Source organism: Eschrichtius robustus, chromosome 11 (genome assembly GCF_028021215.1).
Source record: "Eschrichtius robustus isolate mEscRob2 chromosome 11, mEscRob2.pri, whole genome shotgun sequence".
NCBI classification, from domain to species: domain Eukaryota; kingdom Metazoa; phylum Chordata; class Mammalia; order Artiodactyla; family Eschrichtiidae; genus Eschrichtius; species Eschrichtius robustus.
The window spans coordinates 25,964,419-25,981,380 of NC_090834.1; the positions used below are offsets into that span (position 1 = coordinate 25,964,419).

Here is a 16,962-nt window from a genome sequence, read left to right on the forward strand (position 1 = left end):
ATAGTTTTCTGAGTAAGTCTTTTGTCTCCTTAGGTAGGTTTATTCCTAGGTATTTTATTCTTTTTGTTGTGATGGTAAATGGGAGTGTTTCCTTAATTTCTCTTTTTGATTTTTTTGTTGTTAGTGTATAGGAACGCCAGAGATTTCTGTGCATTAATTTTGTATCCTGAAACCTTACCAATTTCATTGATTAGTTCTAGTAGTCTTCTGGTTGCATCTTTAGGACTCTCTATGTATAGTATCATATCATCTGCAAACAGTGACAGTTTTACTTCTTCTTTTCCAATTTGTATTCCTTTTATTTCTCTTGCTTCTCTGATTGCCGTGGCTAGGACTTCCAAAACTATGTTGAATAAGAGTGATGAGAGTGGACATCCTTGTCTTGTTGCTGATCTTAGTGGAAATGCTTTCAGTTTTTCACCATTGCTTATGCTGTTTGCTGTGGGTTGGTCATATATGGCCTTTATTATGTTGAGGTAGGTTCCCTCTATGCCCATTTTCTGGAGAGTTTTTATCATAAATGGGTGTTGAATTTTGTCAAAAGCTTTTCTGCATCTATTGAGATGATCATATGGTTTTTATTCCTTAATTTGTTAATATGGTGTATCACATTGATTGATTTGTGTATATTGAAGAATCCTTGCATCCATGGGATAAATCCTACTTGATCATGGTGTATGATCGTTTTAATATGTTGTTGGATTCTGTTTGCTAGTATTTTGTTCAGGATTTTTGCATCTATGTTCATCAGTGATATTGGTCTATAATTTTCTTTTTTTGTGATATCTTTTTCTGGTTTTCATATCAGGGTGATGGTGGCTTCGTATAATGAATTTGGGAGTGTTCCTCCCTCTGCAATTTTTTGGAAGAGTTTGAGAAGGATGGGTGTTAGCTCTTCTCTAAATGTTAGATGGAATTCGCCTTTGGAGCCATCTGGTCTTGGACTTCTGTTTGTTGGAAAATTTTAAATTATGGTTTCAATATCATTACTTGTGATAGGTCTGTTTATATTTTCTAATTCTTCCTGGTTCAGTCTTGGAAAATTGTACCTTTCCAAGAATTTGTCCATTTCTTCGTGGTTGTCCATTTTATTGGCATATAGTTGTTTGTAGTAGTCTCTTATAATCCTTTGTATTTCTGTGGTGTCAAATGTGATTTATCCTTTTTCATTTCTAATTTTATTGATTTGCGTCCTCTCCCTTTTTTTCTTGATGAGTCTGGCCTTATCAATGTTGTTTATCTTCTCAAAGAACCAGCTTTTAGTTTTATTGATCTTTGCTATTGTTTTCTTCATTTCTATTTCATTTATTTCTGCTCTGATCTTTATGATTTCTTTCCTTCTACTGACTTTGGGTTTTCTTTGTTCTTTCTCTAGTTGCTTTAGGTGTAGGGTTAGATTGTTTATTTGAGATTTTTCTTGTTTCTTGAGGTGAGATTGAATTGCTATAAACTTCCTTCTTAGAACTGATTTTGCTGTGTCCCACAGGTTTTGGGTCGTTGTGTTTTCGTTGTCATTTGTTTCTATGTATTTTTTTATTTCTTCTTTGACTTCTTCAATGATCTCTTGGTTATTTAGTAGTGCACTGTTTAGCCTCCATGTATTTATGTTTTTTACAGTTTTTTTTCCTGTAATTGATTTCTAATCTCATAACGTTGTGGCCAGAAAAGATGCTGCATACAATTTCAATTTTCTTAAATTTTCAGAGTCTTGATTTGTGTCCCAAGATGGGATCTATCCTGGAGAATGTTCCGTGTGCACTTGAGAAGAAAGTGTATTCTGCCACTTTTGGGTGGAATGTTCTATAAATATCAGTTAAATCTATCTGGTATATTGTGTCATTTAAAGCTTGTGTTTCCTTATTTATTTTATGTTTGGATGATCTGTCCATTGGTGTAAGTGGGGTGTTAAAGTCCCCCACTATTATTGTGTTACTATTTCCCCTTTCATGGTTGTTAGCATTTGCCTTATGTATTGAGGTTCTCCTATGTTGGGTGCATAAACAGTTACAATTGTTATATCTTCTTTTTTAGATTAATCTCTTGATCATTATGTAGTGTCCTTCCTTATCTCTTGTAACAGTCTTTATTTTATAGTCTATTTTATCTGATACGAGTATTGCTACTCGAGCTTTCTTTTGATTTCCATTTGCATGGAATATCTTTTTCCGTCCCTTCACTTTCAGTCTTTATGTGTCCCTAGGTCTGAAGTGGGTCTCTTGTAGACAGTGTATATGGGTCTTGTTTTTTGTATCCATTCAGCCAGTCTGTGTCTTTTTGGGGGGGGGGCCTTTAATCTATTTACATTCAAGGTTATTGATATGTATGTTTCTATTACCATTTTCTTAATTGTTTTGGGTTTGTTTTTGTGGGTCTTTTTCTTCTTGTGTTTCCCGCCTAGAGAAGTTTCTTTAGCATTTGTTGTAAAGCTGGTTTGGTGGTGCTGAATTCTCTTAGCTTTTGCTTTTCTGAAAAGCTTTTGACTTCTCCATTGAATCTGAATGAGATCCTTGCCAGTAGAGTAATCTTGGTTTTAGGTTTTTCTCTTTCATCACTTTAAGTATTTCCTGCCACTCCCTTCTGGCCTGCAGAGTTTATGCTGAAAAATCCGCTGATAACCTTATTGGGATTCCTTTGCATGTTATTTATTGTTTTTCCCTTGCTGCTTTTAATATTTTTTCTTTAAATTTAATTTTTGTTAGTTTGATTAATATGTGTCTTGGTGTGTTTCTCCTAGGGTTTATCCGGTATGGACTCTCTGTGCTTCCTGGACTTAGGTGACTATTTCCTTTCCCATGTTAAGGAAGTTTTCAACTATAATCTCTTCAAATATTTTCTCAGATGCTTTCTTTTTCTCTTCTGCTTCTGGGACCCTATAAGTTGAATGTTGGTGCATTTCGTGTTGTCCCAGAGGTCTCCGAGATTGTCTTCAATTCTTTTCATTCTTTTTTCTTTATTCTGCTCCTTGGCAGTTATTTCCACCATTTTGTCTTCCAGCTTACTTATTCATTCTTCTACCTCAGTTATTCTGTTATTGATTCCGTCTAGTGTATTTTTCATTCCAGTTATTATGTTGTTCATCTTTGTTTTTTTGTCCTTTAATTCTTCTAGATCTTTGTTAAACATTTCTTGTATTTTCTCAATCCGTGTCTCCATTCTATTTCTGAGATTCTAGATCATGTTTACTATCATTACTCTGAATTCCTTTTCAGGTAGATTGGCTATTTCCTCTTCATTTATTTGGTCTTGTAGGTTTTTACCTTGCCCCTTCATCTGTGACATATTTTTTTGCTGTCTCATTGTTTTTTTTTTTCCTTTTTTTAATGAGTGTGATTGTGTTCCTGTCTTCCTGGTTGTTTGGCCTGTGGCTTCCAACACTGCAGTTTGTAGGCTGTTGGATAGAGGTGGGTCTTGGTGCTGAGGTGAGGACCTCCGGGGGACCTCACTCTGATGAATATTCCCTGGGGTCGGAGGTTCTCTGTTAGTTCAGTGGTTTGGACTCAGAGCTCCCACTACAGGAGCTTTGGCTCGACCCCGGCTCATGAACCAAGATCCCACAAGTTCTGCGGGATGGTAAAAAAACAGTAGAAAAAAGGTGGGAACGGCCTTGGCTGTGGAGGGTGGGGCCTAAGCAGGGGTGATGTTTGGGCAGTGAGTGGGCCTATGCTTAGGACCAACAGGGCTGGGAAAGGCTGTGGTGGGGTGAGGGGTGTGGCTTAGGCTCAACAGAGCAGAAGGGGCTCAGGAGTGCCTCCTGCCCCTGGTCTCAGAGGGTGGGGGACCCCCCCCCCGGGACCCCAACAGGCTTCCTGGGCTTGAGTGGGTGGGGCAAACGCCCTCCGCTCCTCTCCTGCTCCTCCAGTCCCGGAGGTCCATTTCCACCTGCCTCTGCTGATTTCCCTGGCCTCCCTCGTATGCCCCCAGGGCCCATGAGGCCTGGAGGGGGCTTTGGAGGGTGGAGGACTGGCCTGGGAGGTCAGCAGGCTCCCTGTGCCCAAGTGGGAGGGACAAATGCCCTCTGCTCCTTTCCTGCTCCTCTGGTCCTGAGGGCTCCTCCTGCCTGCCTATCCTTCTCTCTCAGCCTCCCTCCTACTCCCCCAGGACCAACCCAGCCTGGAGGGGACCTCTGAGGGCGTAGGACCTGGCCTGAGAACCGGGCAGACTTCCCCAGCCAATGCGGTAGGGGAAATGCTGGGCCCACTCCCCCCTGATCCGAGCCCCTGAGGGTCCCTCCAGGCGTGGGAACCCCTCTCCCCTCTCAGCCACCCCTCAGCGGTGCCGGTCCTGTCCAACCTCCACTTCTCCTGCCCGCCTCAGTCCCCCCACATCCTACCATCCTCCTTGGGTGTTGGGCTCCCCGACCAGAGTCCGGCAGGTGCCCCAGTTGTGGGGAGACGCGAACTCTGCATCTTCCCACACCACCATCTTGACTCTGCCCCCCTCTATAGTTCTTAATTAAAACTTGTGAAGAGGGGAGAACTTACCTCTAGTTGCACTGAAAATCTGCTGTAATTGTTATCTCCATTTGGTGTCTCTGGAAGCATATACTTTTTTTTCCAGTTTTTTTTAAAAAATTGAAGTATAATTGACTTACAGTATTATATTAGTTTCAGGTGTACAGGATAGTAATTTGATATTTTTATACATTGGAAGAGGATTACCATGATAAGCCTAGTTACCATATGTTGCAATACAGAATATAGTCAATAATATTGTAATGCTATACATTATATCCCCATGACTAATTTATTTTGTAAGTTTGGAAGTTTGTACCTCCTAATCTCCCTAACCTATTTCACTCATCCTTCCATCCACCTCCCCATTGGAACCACCAGTTCTCTGTATCTGAGTCTGCTTCTGTTTTGTTATGTTTTTTCATTTGTTTTGTTTTTTTTAGATTCCACATACAAGTGAGATCATAACATCTTACAGAAAAACCCAAACGAACTTTTTTGGCCAACCCAATGTTTGTCTTTCTTGTCTGACTTATTTCACTTAGCATAATACACTCTAGGTTCATCCCTGTTGTCACAAATGGCAAAATTTCCTCCTTTTTTATGGCTGAATAATGTGTGTGTGTATGTGTGTGTGTGTGTATCTCACATTTTCTTCATCCATTAATGGACATTTAGGTTGCTTCCATGTCTTGGCTGTTGTAAATAATGCACATGAGGGAGCACATATCTTTTCAAGTTAGTGTTTATTCCTTTGAATAAATACCCAGAAGTGGAATTGTTGGATCATATAGTAGTTCTATTTTTAATTTTTTGAGGAACTTTCATACTGTTTTCCTCAGTGGCTGAACCAATTTACATTCCTACCAACAGCACGCAAGGTTGCATTTTTCCCATATCCATGCCAACACTTGTTATTTCTTTTCTTTTTGATAATAGCCATTCTGACAGGTGTGAGGTGATACCTCATTGTGTAGCAATCACCTGTTCTATGCTAGGCCTGAGGTAGGTACTATAGTAAGTAAGTTTTTCCTTATGAGGAATAGCCAGGTCCTCAGGAATAGATATACATATGACTACTATTGTTCTTGTTGTGCTAGCTGTCTTATTTTGGTTATCTGTGTATATGAATCTGGTGATTTATTTTGCTTAAGGAGGAAAGCCCAGGACATAAATAAATGGAATTTAGGAAGCCTTCTCTCCAAAAATGTAAGATACACCACCTATTTTTTCAAATATATTATTTGTGATGAATTTATTCATTCATTTATTCACCCCAAAATATTTGTGGAATATAATCTACTAGACAGAATCTAACAAGTAAATAAGGATAAAATCCAAAAAAAAAATTTTTTTTTTAAAGATCTTTTTTTTTTAAGGAACTCCTTTATTTATTTATTTATTTTTTGGCTGTGTTGGGTCATCTTCGTTTCTGTGCAAGGGCTTTCTCCAGTTGCGGCAAGCGGGGGCCACTCCTCATCGCGGTGCGTGGGCCTCTCACCATCGCGGCCTCTCCTGCTGCGGAGTGCAGGCTCCAGATGCGCAGGCTCAGCAGCCGTGGCTCACGGGCCTAGTCGCTCCGCCACATGTGGGATCCTACCAGACCAGGGCTCGAACCCGTGTCCCCTGCATTGGCAGGCAGATTCTCAACCACTGCGCCACCAGGGAAGCCCCCCAAATTTTTTATTTAAGCTAAAATGTTTCATTACCTATGTAGCCTTATCACATACAAAGGAAAACTTAATTTTACTGAGGTGGTTTGTGACTGATCTTGCTTTGAGAGTCCTTTTTTGGATGGTGGTGGATTTCACTTCACAGTACCTACAAACAAATGAAGCCACAGTGTGATAAATGAGAGCTGATAGCAAGTGGTCTCAGTGCAGACACATAAGCATGATCATATTATCTCATAAGTGTTTAAGCTATTGAATATTCAGTGATGGCTAAAGTGCCTCTAATTGGGCATCTGTTCATTTTCAAGCTTATTTTTCTGTTATGCAATGTATATTTTGCTCTCTTTTATGGCATTTGGCAATGTGCTTAGACCATTAAACTAAAAGATGCCTTCTCTTTTAATTTTACATTCTTCTTGAGCTCAGCCAGATAAAACCATTGAAAATCATCTGTATTTGGGGGTGAAGAGGAAGAGAGGGCAGAATCTATTATTCAGCTGTTGAGACCTAGTTTTGTAAGGTAGAGTTGTGTTTGAAAGGTGGAATTTGCTGACGTTGTGCTCTAGAGTAGATTTGTTTGTGGTGTTTTCTTATAAACTTTTAATCGGATCTAATTTTGCTTGTTTCACATAGGCAATACTGTAGACAAGTTCCCAGGTATGTCCCCTAAATGTATTCATGGTATCTGATCAACTAGGAAAGTTTTCACACTAGAAACATCAAATGATGCTCAGCTTCTTACACCATCTCTCAGAAGCAGTGAGAAATAAGTTCCTTGGGCCCCAGTGATATTTAGCTGCTGCATCTACTACTTGCAGATCACTGTTATATGCCATAAGGTACCATCTCAACTTCATGCATGAGATTTTTTTCCCCCTCTTGATAAGACTATTAAGGCCTGTACTTTAGGAAATTGCTTCTGGCTGTAGGACAAGGGAGCAGAGCTCGTTTTCTTTCTTTAGTCATTTTCACATGGGAGGTCCTATGTCCTGTGTATTGATTCCAGAGTGTGTTGTTACTGCCATTGTCTCCTTCCTTTGAGTTTCACAAGACTTGGTAATCTTGAGATTCCAGTTTTCAAAGAATTTAGCAAATGAATTCATGGCTCCTAGTGTTGGGAAACTGGTTTGTTGTGGTCCTTGATTTTAACTTTTCTTAAAGGATGGAAACTAAGCAGACTTATGTAGTATAGGTAGGAGATTTAAAGGTCACTGACAGCAGCTGTTGGTCTCCAACACATCCTAGGCAAAATTCCTATTAATTCCTCTGCTTTGGAAAAATATGGTATACCACAAGCTTCTCTTTCAGCTACTTTTCAGCTTAGGAAAATATACTTCTGGGAGTATCATCTTTTGTAGAGGGACAAAAAGTTATATTTGTTTTACTAAAAATGTTCAGGGTTCCTCTTCTCCCTCACAATGGACTAGTTATCTCATGATATGGTGGGATTCTATATTTATAAATCCAGGGAATGTATGTTAACAGACATTTTTGATATTGTTGTATTTCTTCCTTTGTAAGTAGTTTGTAGCTTCAGTCTTGTATCCTTGCAGTTGTGTCTGTCTCCCTTTTTCCTTTTCTCCTTTCTCACGTGTCCAAACATGGCAGACATGGCCATGATGAGGTACGTGGAATCACTTGTTTGCTATTTAAAATAAAAAGCAAACTTACTTCATTTTGTTACTGAACCAAACTTGGGTCTGCTTGCCCGCATGCAGTAAAGCCAATGTACTGACACTGGATTGTGGTGAGGGAAAGGGCAGCATTTATTGTAAAGGTGCTAATACAAGGAGGATGGGTGGCTCATGCTCTAAAACCCTAAAGTCTCCGAAGGGTTTCAGAAAAGCTTTTTTAAAGGCAAGGTGAGGGAGGGGTGTCCCAGGATATGTGATCAGCTTCTGCACAATTCTCTGATTGATTGATGGTGATCAATCCTTAGGTGCCAGACGGTTTGGAGGCTGCGTGCTCATAATCATTAAGTAGTTAATTTCTTCCTTTGGTGGTGGTTTTAGCATGTAAAAAACTCAGGAAATATGCGTCAGATACTATTATCTTGGTACTTCAGAGAGGAGCTAAGGCAGAGGATATGGGGGAGGGGTCTGTCCCAGGAAGCCCCCATAGGGTCCTGCTCAGTTACAGGTGGGTCCATTTAGGGCAAGATTTAGATTTGGCAGGCTATGGGAAACAGGTGGACTTCTTTCTAGTCTGCTAAATTCTCAGGTATGAAATATTTTCTCCAGCTAAGTATAGTCACTTCTGTCCTCTCAGCTTTCATCATTCTGTATAAATCACACATCATTCTTTACCTCTTATTGTCTCTTGTTGATATACCCTCAAGGGTTTCAAAAGGTTAAAGGTCTCAGCCTATTTTTAACCAATAAGGATCAGGATTAAGTTTGTCTTCTTTCTCAGAAGTGTTCCCAGTAGCAATATATTTTTTCATTTTCCTGTTTAGCCAACATGGAGGAGATCTGTTTCATGTACTTTCTGTTATGCATCTTATCTTTTTTTTCTTTTCTTTTTTTTTTTTTGGCTGTGCCATGTGGCATGTAGGATCTTAGTTCCTCGACCAGGGATTGAACCTGTGCCCCCTGCATTGGGAGCCCAGAGTCCTAACCACTGGACCGCCAGGGAAGTCCCTGCATCTTATCTTTACTTGAGTAAATACTTGAGTGATAGCTGTGTCTGGGGTTTTTTTTCTGTTGTATTTTGGTTGTGTTAAAGGTTTTATAAGATCAGAATGTCTAGGGTTTTTTGTTTGTTTGCTTTGAACTGAACATTATCCTCAGTCACACCCCATTGTTGCAGGAGAAGGGGGTGTGAGAGAATGGTCATGTCCCAGGTCTTGGGTGAGTTCCTGGGATGGGCTACCAAGTGAGGATTCTTGGCTTCCCGTAGGAAAGAATTCTAGGGCGAGCCATAGTAAATGAAAGTTTGTTTAGAGAGAGACACATTCCATAGACAGAATGTAGTCAGTCTCAGAAGGTGAGACCGGGGTCCCAGGCTGTGGGGGTGGTTAGTTTTTATGGGCTAGGTAATTACATATGCTAACGAGTGGGAGGAATATTCTGTTTGGAGAAGGGATGGAGATTTCCAGGAACTGGGCCACAGCCCACTTTTTGGCCTTTTATGGTCAGCCTGGGAACCATCATTGTGCCTATGGGTGTGTCATTTAGCATGCTAATGCGTTACAATAAGCTAATGCATTATAATAAGGCTCAAGGTCTACTGAAGTCAAATCTTCTGCCATCTTGGGCCTAATTGGTTATAACCAATTAGGCAGATTAGTTTTTATTGTATCCTCAATGGCTGTGTCATTCTTTTAATGATTGTGCCCCTGCCCCCTTCCCTCTTGTCTTACCATGAGCTTGCTGGGAACTTGATCTTTGACTCTGCCATCTCAGAAAATAAAGAATATAGGTAAAGCAAAAAAGAATAATTGGAAAAACCTCCTGTGGAGCAAAGCTGTCACAGGGCAGAATGATTCAGCAGTTGCTGGCAAGCATTATTTATTGTGAATCCTTAGTGAATTTTTGAAAAAAAATCTTTTTTTTTTTTTTTGGCCTTTAACAAGCATTATATATTTTTTAAATATATTTATTTATTTATTTATTTATTTATTTTTGGCTGTGTTGCATCTTTGTTGCTGCGCATAGGCTTTCTCTAGTTGCAGTGAGTGAGGACTACTCTTCATTGCGGTGCATGGGCTTCTCATTGCAGTGGCTTCTCTTGTTGCAGAGCATGGGCTGTAGGCACGCGGCCTTCTGTAGTTGTGGCACGTGGGCTCAGTAGTTGTGGCTCGCGGGCTCTAGAGCGCAGGCTCAGTAGTTGTGGTGCACAGGCCACTGCTCTGCGGCATGTGGGATCTTCCTGGACCAGGGATCGAACCCATGGCCCCTGCGTTGGCGGGCGGATTCTTAACCATTGGGCCACCAGGGAAGTCCCACAAGCATTATATTTCAGATACAGATACTGTGATGATATTGATAATACTTTATTTTTATGATGGAATATTTTAAGGAAAATTTGATTTTCATAGAAAATGTACATTTAATTTTATAAATAAGAGTCATTTCCTTAAATTCACAAAAACTCCCCAGAGAGGGGAGAGAGTCTAGAAATGGAGTTAATAATTAATCATGCCTACATGAGGAAGCCTCCATAAAAATCCCAGTAGTATAGAGAGATTCCAGGTTGATGAACGCGTGGAGGTGCTGGGAGAGTGGTGTGCCCAGAGAGGGCATGGGTGTTCTGTACTCCTTACCTTGTCCTATACATCTCTTGCATCTGATGTTCATCTGTATGCTTTATCATATCCTTTTATAATAAACTAATAAACAGTAAGTAAACTGTCTTCCTGAGTTCTGTGAGCTTCTCTAGTAAATCAATAATGATCATCAATAATAATCATTAATAAGTATTCTGTACATTTTTTAACATAATTCCCATAACATTTGGATTATTTGGTAGTGTATTTTTCTTCCTTGAAACTTGGCTTTTATATTTCAGCAAAATGTTTCCACATTAATTAGTGTCATGTTTGTATTTGTCTTGTCAGTTCTAATCATTTGTTTAAACTGAGATTTCCCTATTTTAAAATCATTACTCTGTTGATAGGAGAGGATGTGTTTGAATTTCACAAATATATATGTATTTTGTATTTTTAAAACATGTGGAATATTAATTAGCCAGAAACTGTAATCTCTAGGTGGGCAGAGAATATGTCTCTTATTCACCATTGGAGTCTTTGATGCCTCACACAGTGATTAATAAATATTTGTCTAATGAATGAGTTATAGTCTAGTCTCTCAGAATATTTTCCCATCAAGAGTTTTCACCCAGACAGTTTTCATTCCTTTAAGCCACAACTGATCATCTCTAATAATGTAATTAATAAATACGCTATTATTTTTTCTTATGTGTGGACCTTAGTGTCTATTCAGAAAATTGAAGCCTATATATAATGGCTTAAAAATGGGCCACAGTGGGGTTTTCTCCCCTTTTCCCAACATTTTATTATGAAAATTTTCATACCGTAAAGTTGACAGTATTATACAGTAAATCCCTATATACTCACCACCTGATGCTACAGTTAACATTTTAATATACTTGCCTTATTAAATATCTATTCATCTAACTACCCTCTGTCTGTCTGTCAGTCCATCTTCTTTTATTTATACGTTTCAGGGAAGTTTCACGCCCAGAACTTCAGAATTTATCTACAGTGTTTATAAAATAGAATGCTTTTGGAGTATGACTATTTGAAATTATATGTCATCATTTGGAACAGATAATTGTTTGGAAAATTAAATTCTGTCATCTTTATTTTCCATACTTAGATTGGAATGGCAGATGAGAAGGGGAAAAAACCAGCTTAGATCTGTATAATTTTGTATAGTTTACAAAGAATTTTCATGTGTATTATCTAACTTGATCCAATATTATTATTAATAATAGTAGGTAACAGTTACTGAATGCTTTCTTTGGTGCCAGGTACTGTGCTAAGTTTACCTTTAGTGAAGGTACTATGCTAAATTATGTTCATCCAACTGATATTTGGTTGTCATATTTATTTTTCAGATGGATTGATTTGTTCATTTAAATATTTTTTAGCCCTGTCACACGCCTTTTTTAAATTCACATTTGTTAGCTGCTGCTATGTTTAGACTGAAGTCATCAGTGTTTGGGTTCCTGAGCACAAAAACATTTTCTTGGCTGTTGTACCTTTATATGTTGCTATTTATAATATTTGATCATAATTTAGGAAGAATTGCTGAAAATCCTCCTGTGTTCTTTGTTTATCTCTTGTAAATCAGTCTCTAAAATCCAAAATGTTGCATGACTTTAAAGGCAAAATGGATTATATGAGAATCTGCATCTAATAGTTACTTTCCCTTATATTATGAATTATTAATATTTCTATGAATAATAAGTGTTTTTTGTATTTATGATGTGCCAGATACTGTAATTTATATCCATTTAACAATCCTGTAAGAGCTGAAGAAACTGGACACAGAAGGGTTAAATGACTTGTCCTGAGTCAAATGGCCAGTAAATGAAAAAGCCAGGATATGAATGTATCGGCTCCTAAGTCCTTGTGTTTGACCACTACCCTAGTGTTTTGCATAGTATATGTATGCTCCTCAGACCATCCGCATCAAAATTTCCTTAGGTGACTGTTAGAAATGCAGATTCCTGAGCCTCATGATACACCTACTGAGTCTCTCTGTGGATTAAATATATTTTTTAGTCATTCAGTTGATTCTTATGTACACTAAAGTTTGAGAACCTCTGTGCTATGCCATCCTATAAGCATTACCATGTTTTAATCTCTTATTAGCCTAGAAAGATAGCCAGAATCAATGAATCGTTCTTATTCTTGGAGTACATGACATTTTGGATTGATCTTTATGCTTTTGTCTTTAATTCAAGATTGTCATGGATTTTAAGCACCCAGGTGGTGTCACAGTGCCCATTATGCTGCCTTGTAGGAGTTTGCTGGTGATGACAGGAGAATCTAGATACCTTTGGACCCATGGGTATGTACTGAAATGACCTTGATGACAGGATACCTTTTGCTTTGTGGGAGTTCTCATTCTTTTCTTCCTGAGCCACCAGAACCATGCTCCAGGCTTGCACATTGAGGCTTCTGGGTTTAAAACCCCAGGGACATCTATGGCTTTTTTAAAACTTTTTATTTTGGAAAAAATTCAAATTTAAAGAAAAGTTGTAAGCATAGTATGGTGAATTCCCTTCACCTTTCATATAGATTTACCAATTGTGAATATTTTGCTGTGCGTTTTCTCTCTCACATGTTATCATTATTATTATTTTTGCTGAATCGTTTGAGAGTAAGTTGCAGCCATCATGACTCTTTACCCTTACATGCTTCATTGCATATTTTTAAAGAGCAAGGACATTGTCTGTATCAGGGGCTGGCAAACAATGGCTTGTGAGTCAAATTCAGCCCTTATTTTTACAAAACTCTTGAGCTAAAAATGGTTTTACATTTTTAAGGGGTTGTAAAGAACAAAAACAAAAAAGAATATGTGGTAGAGACTGTATGTGGCCCTCTGTGCCTAAAATATTTACTATCTGGCCCTGTTACAGAAAAAGTTTGCCAGGCCCTGTTTTATGAAACTGCAGTGTAAGCCTCAAATTCAGGAAATTCAACATTGTAAAATACTCTTATCATACTCTTATACAATCCATCGTGAAATTATGCTAGTTGTACTTTATAGTACTGTCAAAGAAAAACCAGACCCTGACAGTAGTTAAAGCAGCAAAACCAGATTTTACTCAGGAACTATTGCAGCAGGGGAAAAGAGACCTCAGTATAGGAGTGGGCTCAATTTCAATACAAAAAGGAGAAATGGAGTTTTATAGGCAAGGAGCCTGGGGTTGGGAATGGGGCAGTGTGGGTGGATAGAAAACTACTAAGAGGAAACATCAATGGTAAGGGGGAATTCTGGCTAAACCAACCATAGGATTCTTGCTGAAGGCAGGCCAGGATGATCAGACATCACCTGGGGGAAACATGCGGGTAAGGAATTTGGTCAGATATCAAGGATGATCAGATATCGAGGGTGGGGGATTTGGGCTAAACTGACTTAGCAGGATTCTTGCTAAAATGGGGCTAGATCTAGAACATACCCAAGGATAGGGCCTATTTGGGCTCAGAGGAACCCGACTAAAGTTTGGTCATGGAGAGAATCTGTCAGTACCTCTTGGTAAGTTTTCCCTCTGATCTAGGATGTGGCCCATTAACCTGCATTACACTTAGTTGTCAATTCTCGTTAGTCTTCTGTAATTTGAAACAATTCCTCAACTTTTCTTTGTCTTTCATGATGTTTATGCTTTTAAGAAGGCCAGTTGTTTTACAGAATGACCCTCAATTTGAGTTTGTTTGATTGAATCTAATCTGAAAGAAATGGCTTATTCACTTTTGGCAGGAATAAATCCTTAGCCTTTTGAGGTGGAAGCATCACACTGCTAAAATTTACATATGTTGTCACTTAAAATACTTCTGAGCTCTGTACTTATTAATACTGCCCTGGTTGGAGATTTTAGCTGATGCATTTTTATAAAAATTCAAGGAAGTGAACATGTAAATGAATTTGTAACCTGTCCTAAATGAGCCATAAAAACAGATGGCCTGATTTTGTGCACTAAGGATTAAATTTGCCTGATTTCTTTTTCACAGCCATTTAAAATATTTTTAACTTCTCAGTAATTGAAAATGGTGATGTGATCCTGTGGTGTTTAAAGTATTCCTGTAATTTTGAGAATATTCACATTTTCTTTTGTTTTAGGTTCAAGGATTTTTACTATTGGTACCATTTAAACTTAAGAGTAATAGCACTACAACAAATACAAAATAAGAAATTACTTTCTATGGGCCTATATTATGAAAATATTTTAATTTGTTCTGGGTAATAGTATAGATTAATTCTCCTAAACATCATCTTGATCAGATTATTTTCTTGTTAAATGTTAAGAGTAGGATCTCTGGAAGGTTGACTTGCAGGTTAATATTTATTTTTAAACCTTTCTCTAGAATAAAAATTTTCTATAATAATTTCAGGGGAAAAAGAACCTTCAGTATTATTTTTAAAGGCTTCCACTGATACCCATTATCTGTAATGTGATTTGTGTGTGTGTGTGTGTTAAGAAGAGAGAGAGAAGGAGGGAGGGAAGGGAAGGGAAGACACACAGAAGTAGCAACAGAGAGAGACTGACCAAACAAATGGTATATCAACTATTGACGGGTTCCTTGGAATCTGGGTGGAAGGGAAGATAAATTGAAAAAGCACATTTAGTGCACTTAAAAATACATATAAACTATAGAAATAAACTTTGATTAAAAATATTTTGATCTCTGTGCTAATAAAGCACTAGAAAGCACTACTGAAGAAGGTTGATTAACACAGCCAATTCCAAATACTTTTAATTTGATGTATAGTTTACTATTCTAGCCAGCATGCCCTAAATCAAAGATGGCAAACTGGCAACACATGGGTCAAATATAGCAGTCAGGCTGTTTGACTGGTGTGGTAGTGGTCAACGTTGTGGCATTTTAAAAAATTGGTTACACGTGAAAATTAGGAGCTTTTACACAAGAATCTGAATTTTCAGCTTCTTTTGAAAATTGAGAAGATCTGAAACCACAGTATCTTTTGGCAGCAGTAGCTGAGACTATCAATGGACTTCTATAGGTGAGACCTACATTTTCAGATTCTCTAGCGTTCCTGCCACTTTGTATGACTCCCTGAACTATGGCTGAGTATCAGTTGTCATTTATTACTGTGCTTATACTGTTGTTTTTATCTTATAACAGAGTTAAATGAAAATTAAATATTTCTTAAACTCATGTCTGTTTTAAAAGTGGGGTAAAAGGTAGAATGAGCAGGAATGTGTGTTTTAAGAAAAATGGAAGAGAACACTTTGTTTTTTTAAATGAAGACAATTCCTATGTGTTTAATGGCAAACAATATATTTCTAATCAAATCTACCTGCTTCACTCATTTATGTTAGTTGACTAGCCTTGGGTTGCATTAGTTCACGAGTTTGTGTGAGCTCTCCTTTTAAATTATTTTTGGAGCATTTTCTTTGTGCCAGGTATTGTCTAAAAGCTTTACATATATTAACTCATTTAACTCATATTGTCACAGTGGAAAGTTTTTTTCATGGTTTTGTCCCCATTTTTAAAGGAGATTGGAACATAACTTGTACAAAGTTACAAAACCATTAAAGGGCAGACACGAGATCAGAAAGCCAGGGAGTCTGGCTTCAGGATCTGTGCTCTTAACCATACCGTTATAGCTAAACTTGTTTGCTCGCTTTCATCTGAATTTATACAGTGCCTTGTAGCCTTCAGACTTTTGTCAACTCTTAATGCCATAAATTTCCTTTTCCTTTCCATTCACTTGTTTTTAACATGTAGCTCAACTTTTATTTCCTTTATAACGTATAAAGCTTTTTCTGACTGCAGTAGCCTGAAATAATTTCTCTCTTAACTCCTAAAGACTGTATTGTCTCCTACTGGCTTGTGATGTCTTTCTATTGTATTGAACTGTTATTTAAATCTATAAAAATGTTTTTATCTTTTTATTTAATATTTTCCCAACTAGATTATAATTTAAGTACGGGGGAAAAAAAGATGTTCAGAGATATGTAAAGAATTAATTATTTTTAACATATGGATTACCTCTTCCTAAAAATCTGAGATTGGTACCCAAAGCAGTAAGTACTGCTTGACCTTTGCCTAAGATTTAACTCAAGGCAAGTGAAGTAATTGACTTCAGAGAGCCGTTATAGAGAACTACTTAGTACCCAGGAAAGAATTGCTAATAAGAGTTTCAAGATATTCATTGTTCTAAAATAAATCTTGACTTTGTTCAACACCATAGTTTTAATCATTTTCAGCTATTAGAGTAACATTCATATAATTTCAGGCATTTTTCCCTTGCTTTTACTTCTAAAAAATTGCTTTTAGCATGAGCTCTTTTAAAAGAGCCATTCTCACGACTCGTTTTATGAGACTGGCATTACCCTGACACCAAAATTTATTAAGGACATTACAACAAAAGAAAATTACAGACCAGTATCTCTCAGAGATGATAAAAGTCCTTGACAAAATGTTAGAAAATCCAATCCTGCAATATATAAAAAAGAAAACACATCAAGACTAAGTGGAATTTGTCCCAGGATTGCAAGATAGGTTTAACATTTGGAAACCGAACATTAAAAGAACAAAAGAGAAAATATATATAATCATGTCATCTTGATTGATGCAGAAAATGTATTTGACAGAATTCAGCATCCACTCATGATAAAAA

The 16,962-nt window shown here is 37.9% G+C and overlaps 1 protein-coding gene across 1 annotated transcript in view; it reads left to right on the top strand.

The window, feature by feature from the left end:
* ALKBH8 (alkB homolog 8, tRNA methyltransferase) overlaps positions 1-16,962 on the top strand; it is a 73,925-nt gene that overhangs the window by 22,788 nt on the left and 34,175 nt on the right. Inside the window, exon 8 of the mRNA XM_068554905.1 lies at positions 12,557-12,663. Within this exon, the coding sequence (XP_068411006.1) occupies positions 12,557-12,663 (107 nt within the window). The remainder of the gene's footprint in view (positions 1-12,556; positions 12,664-16,962) is intronic.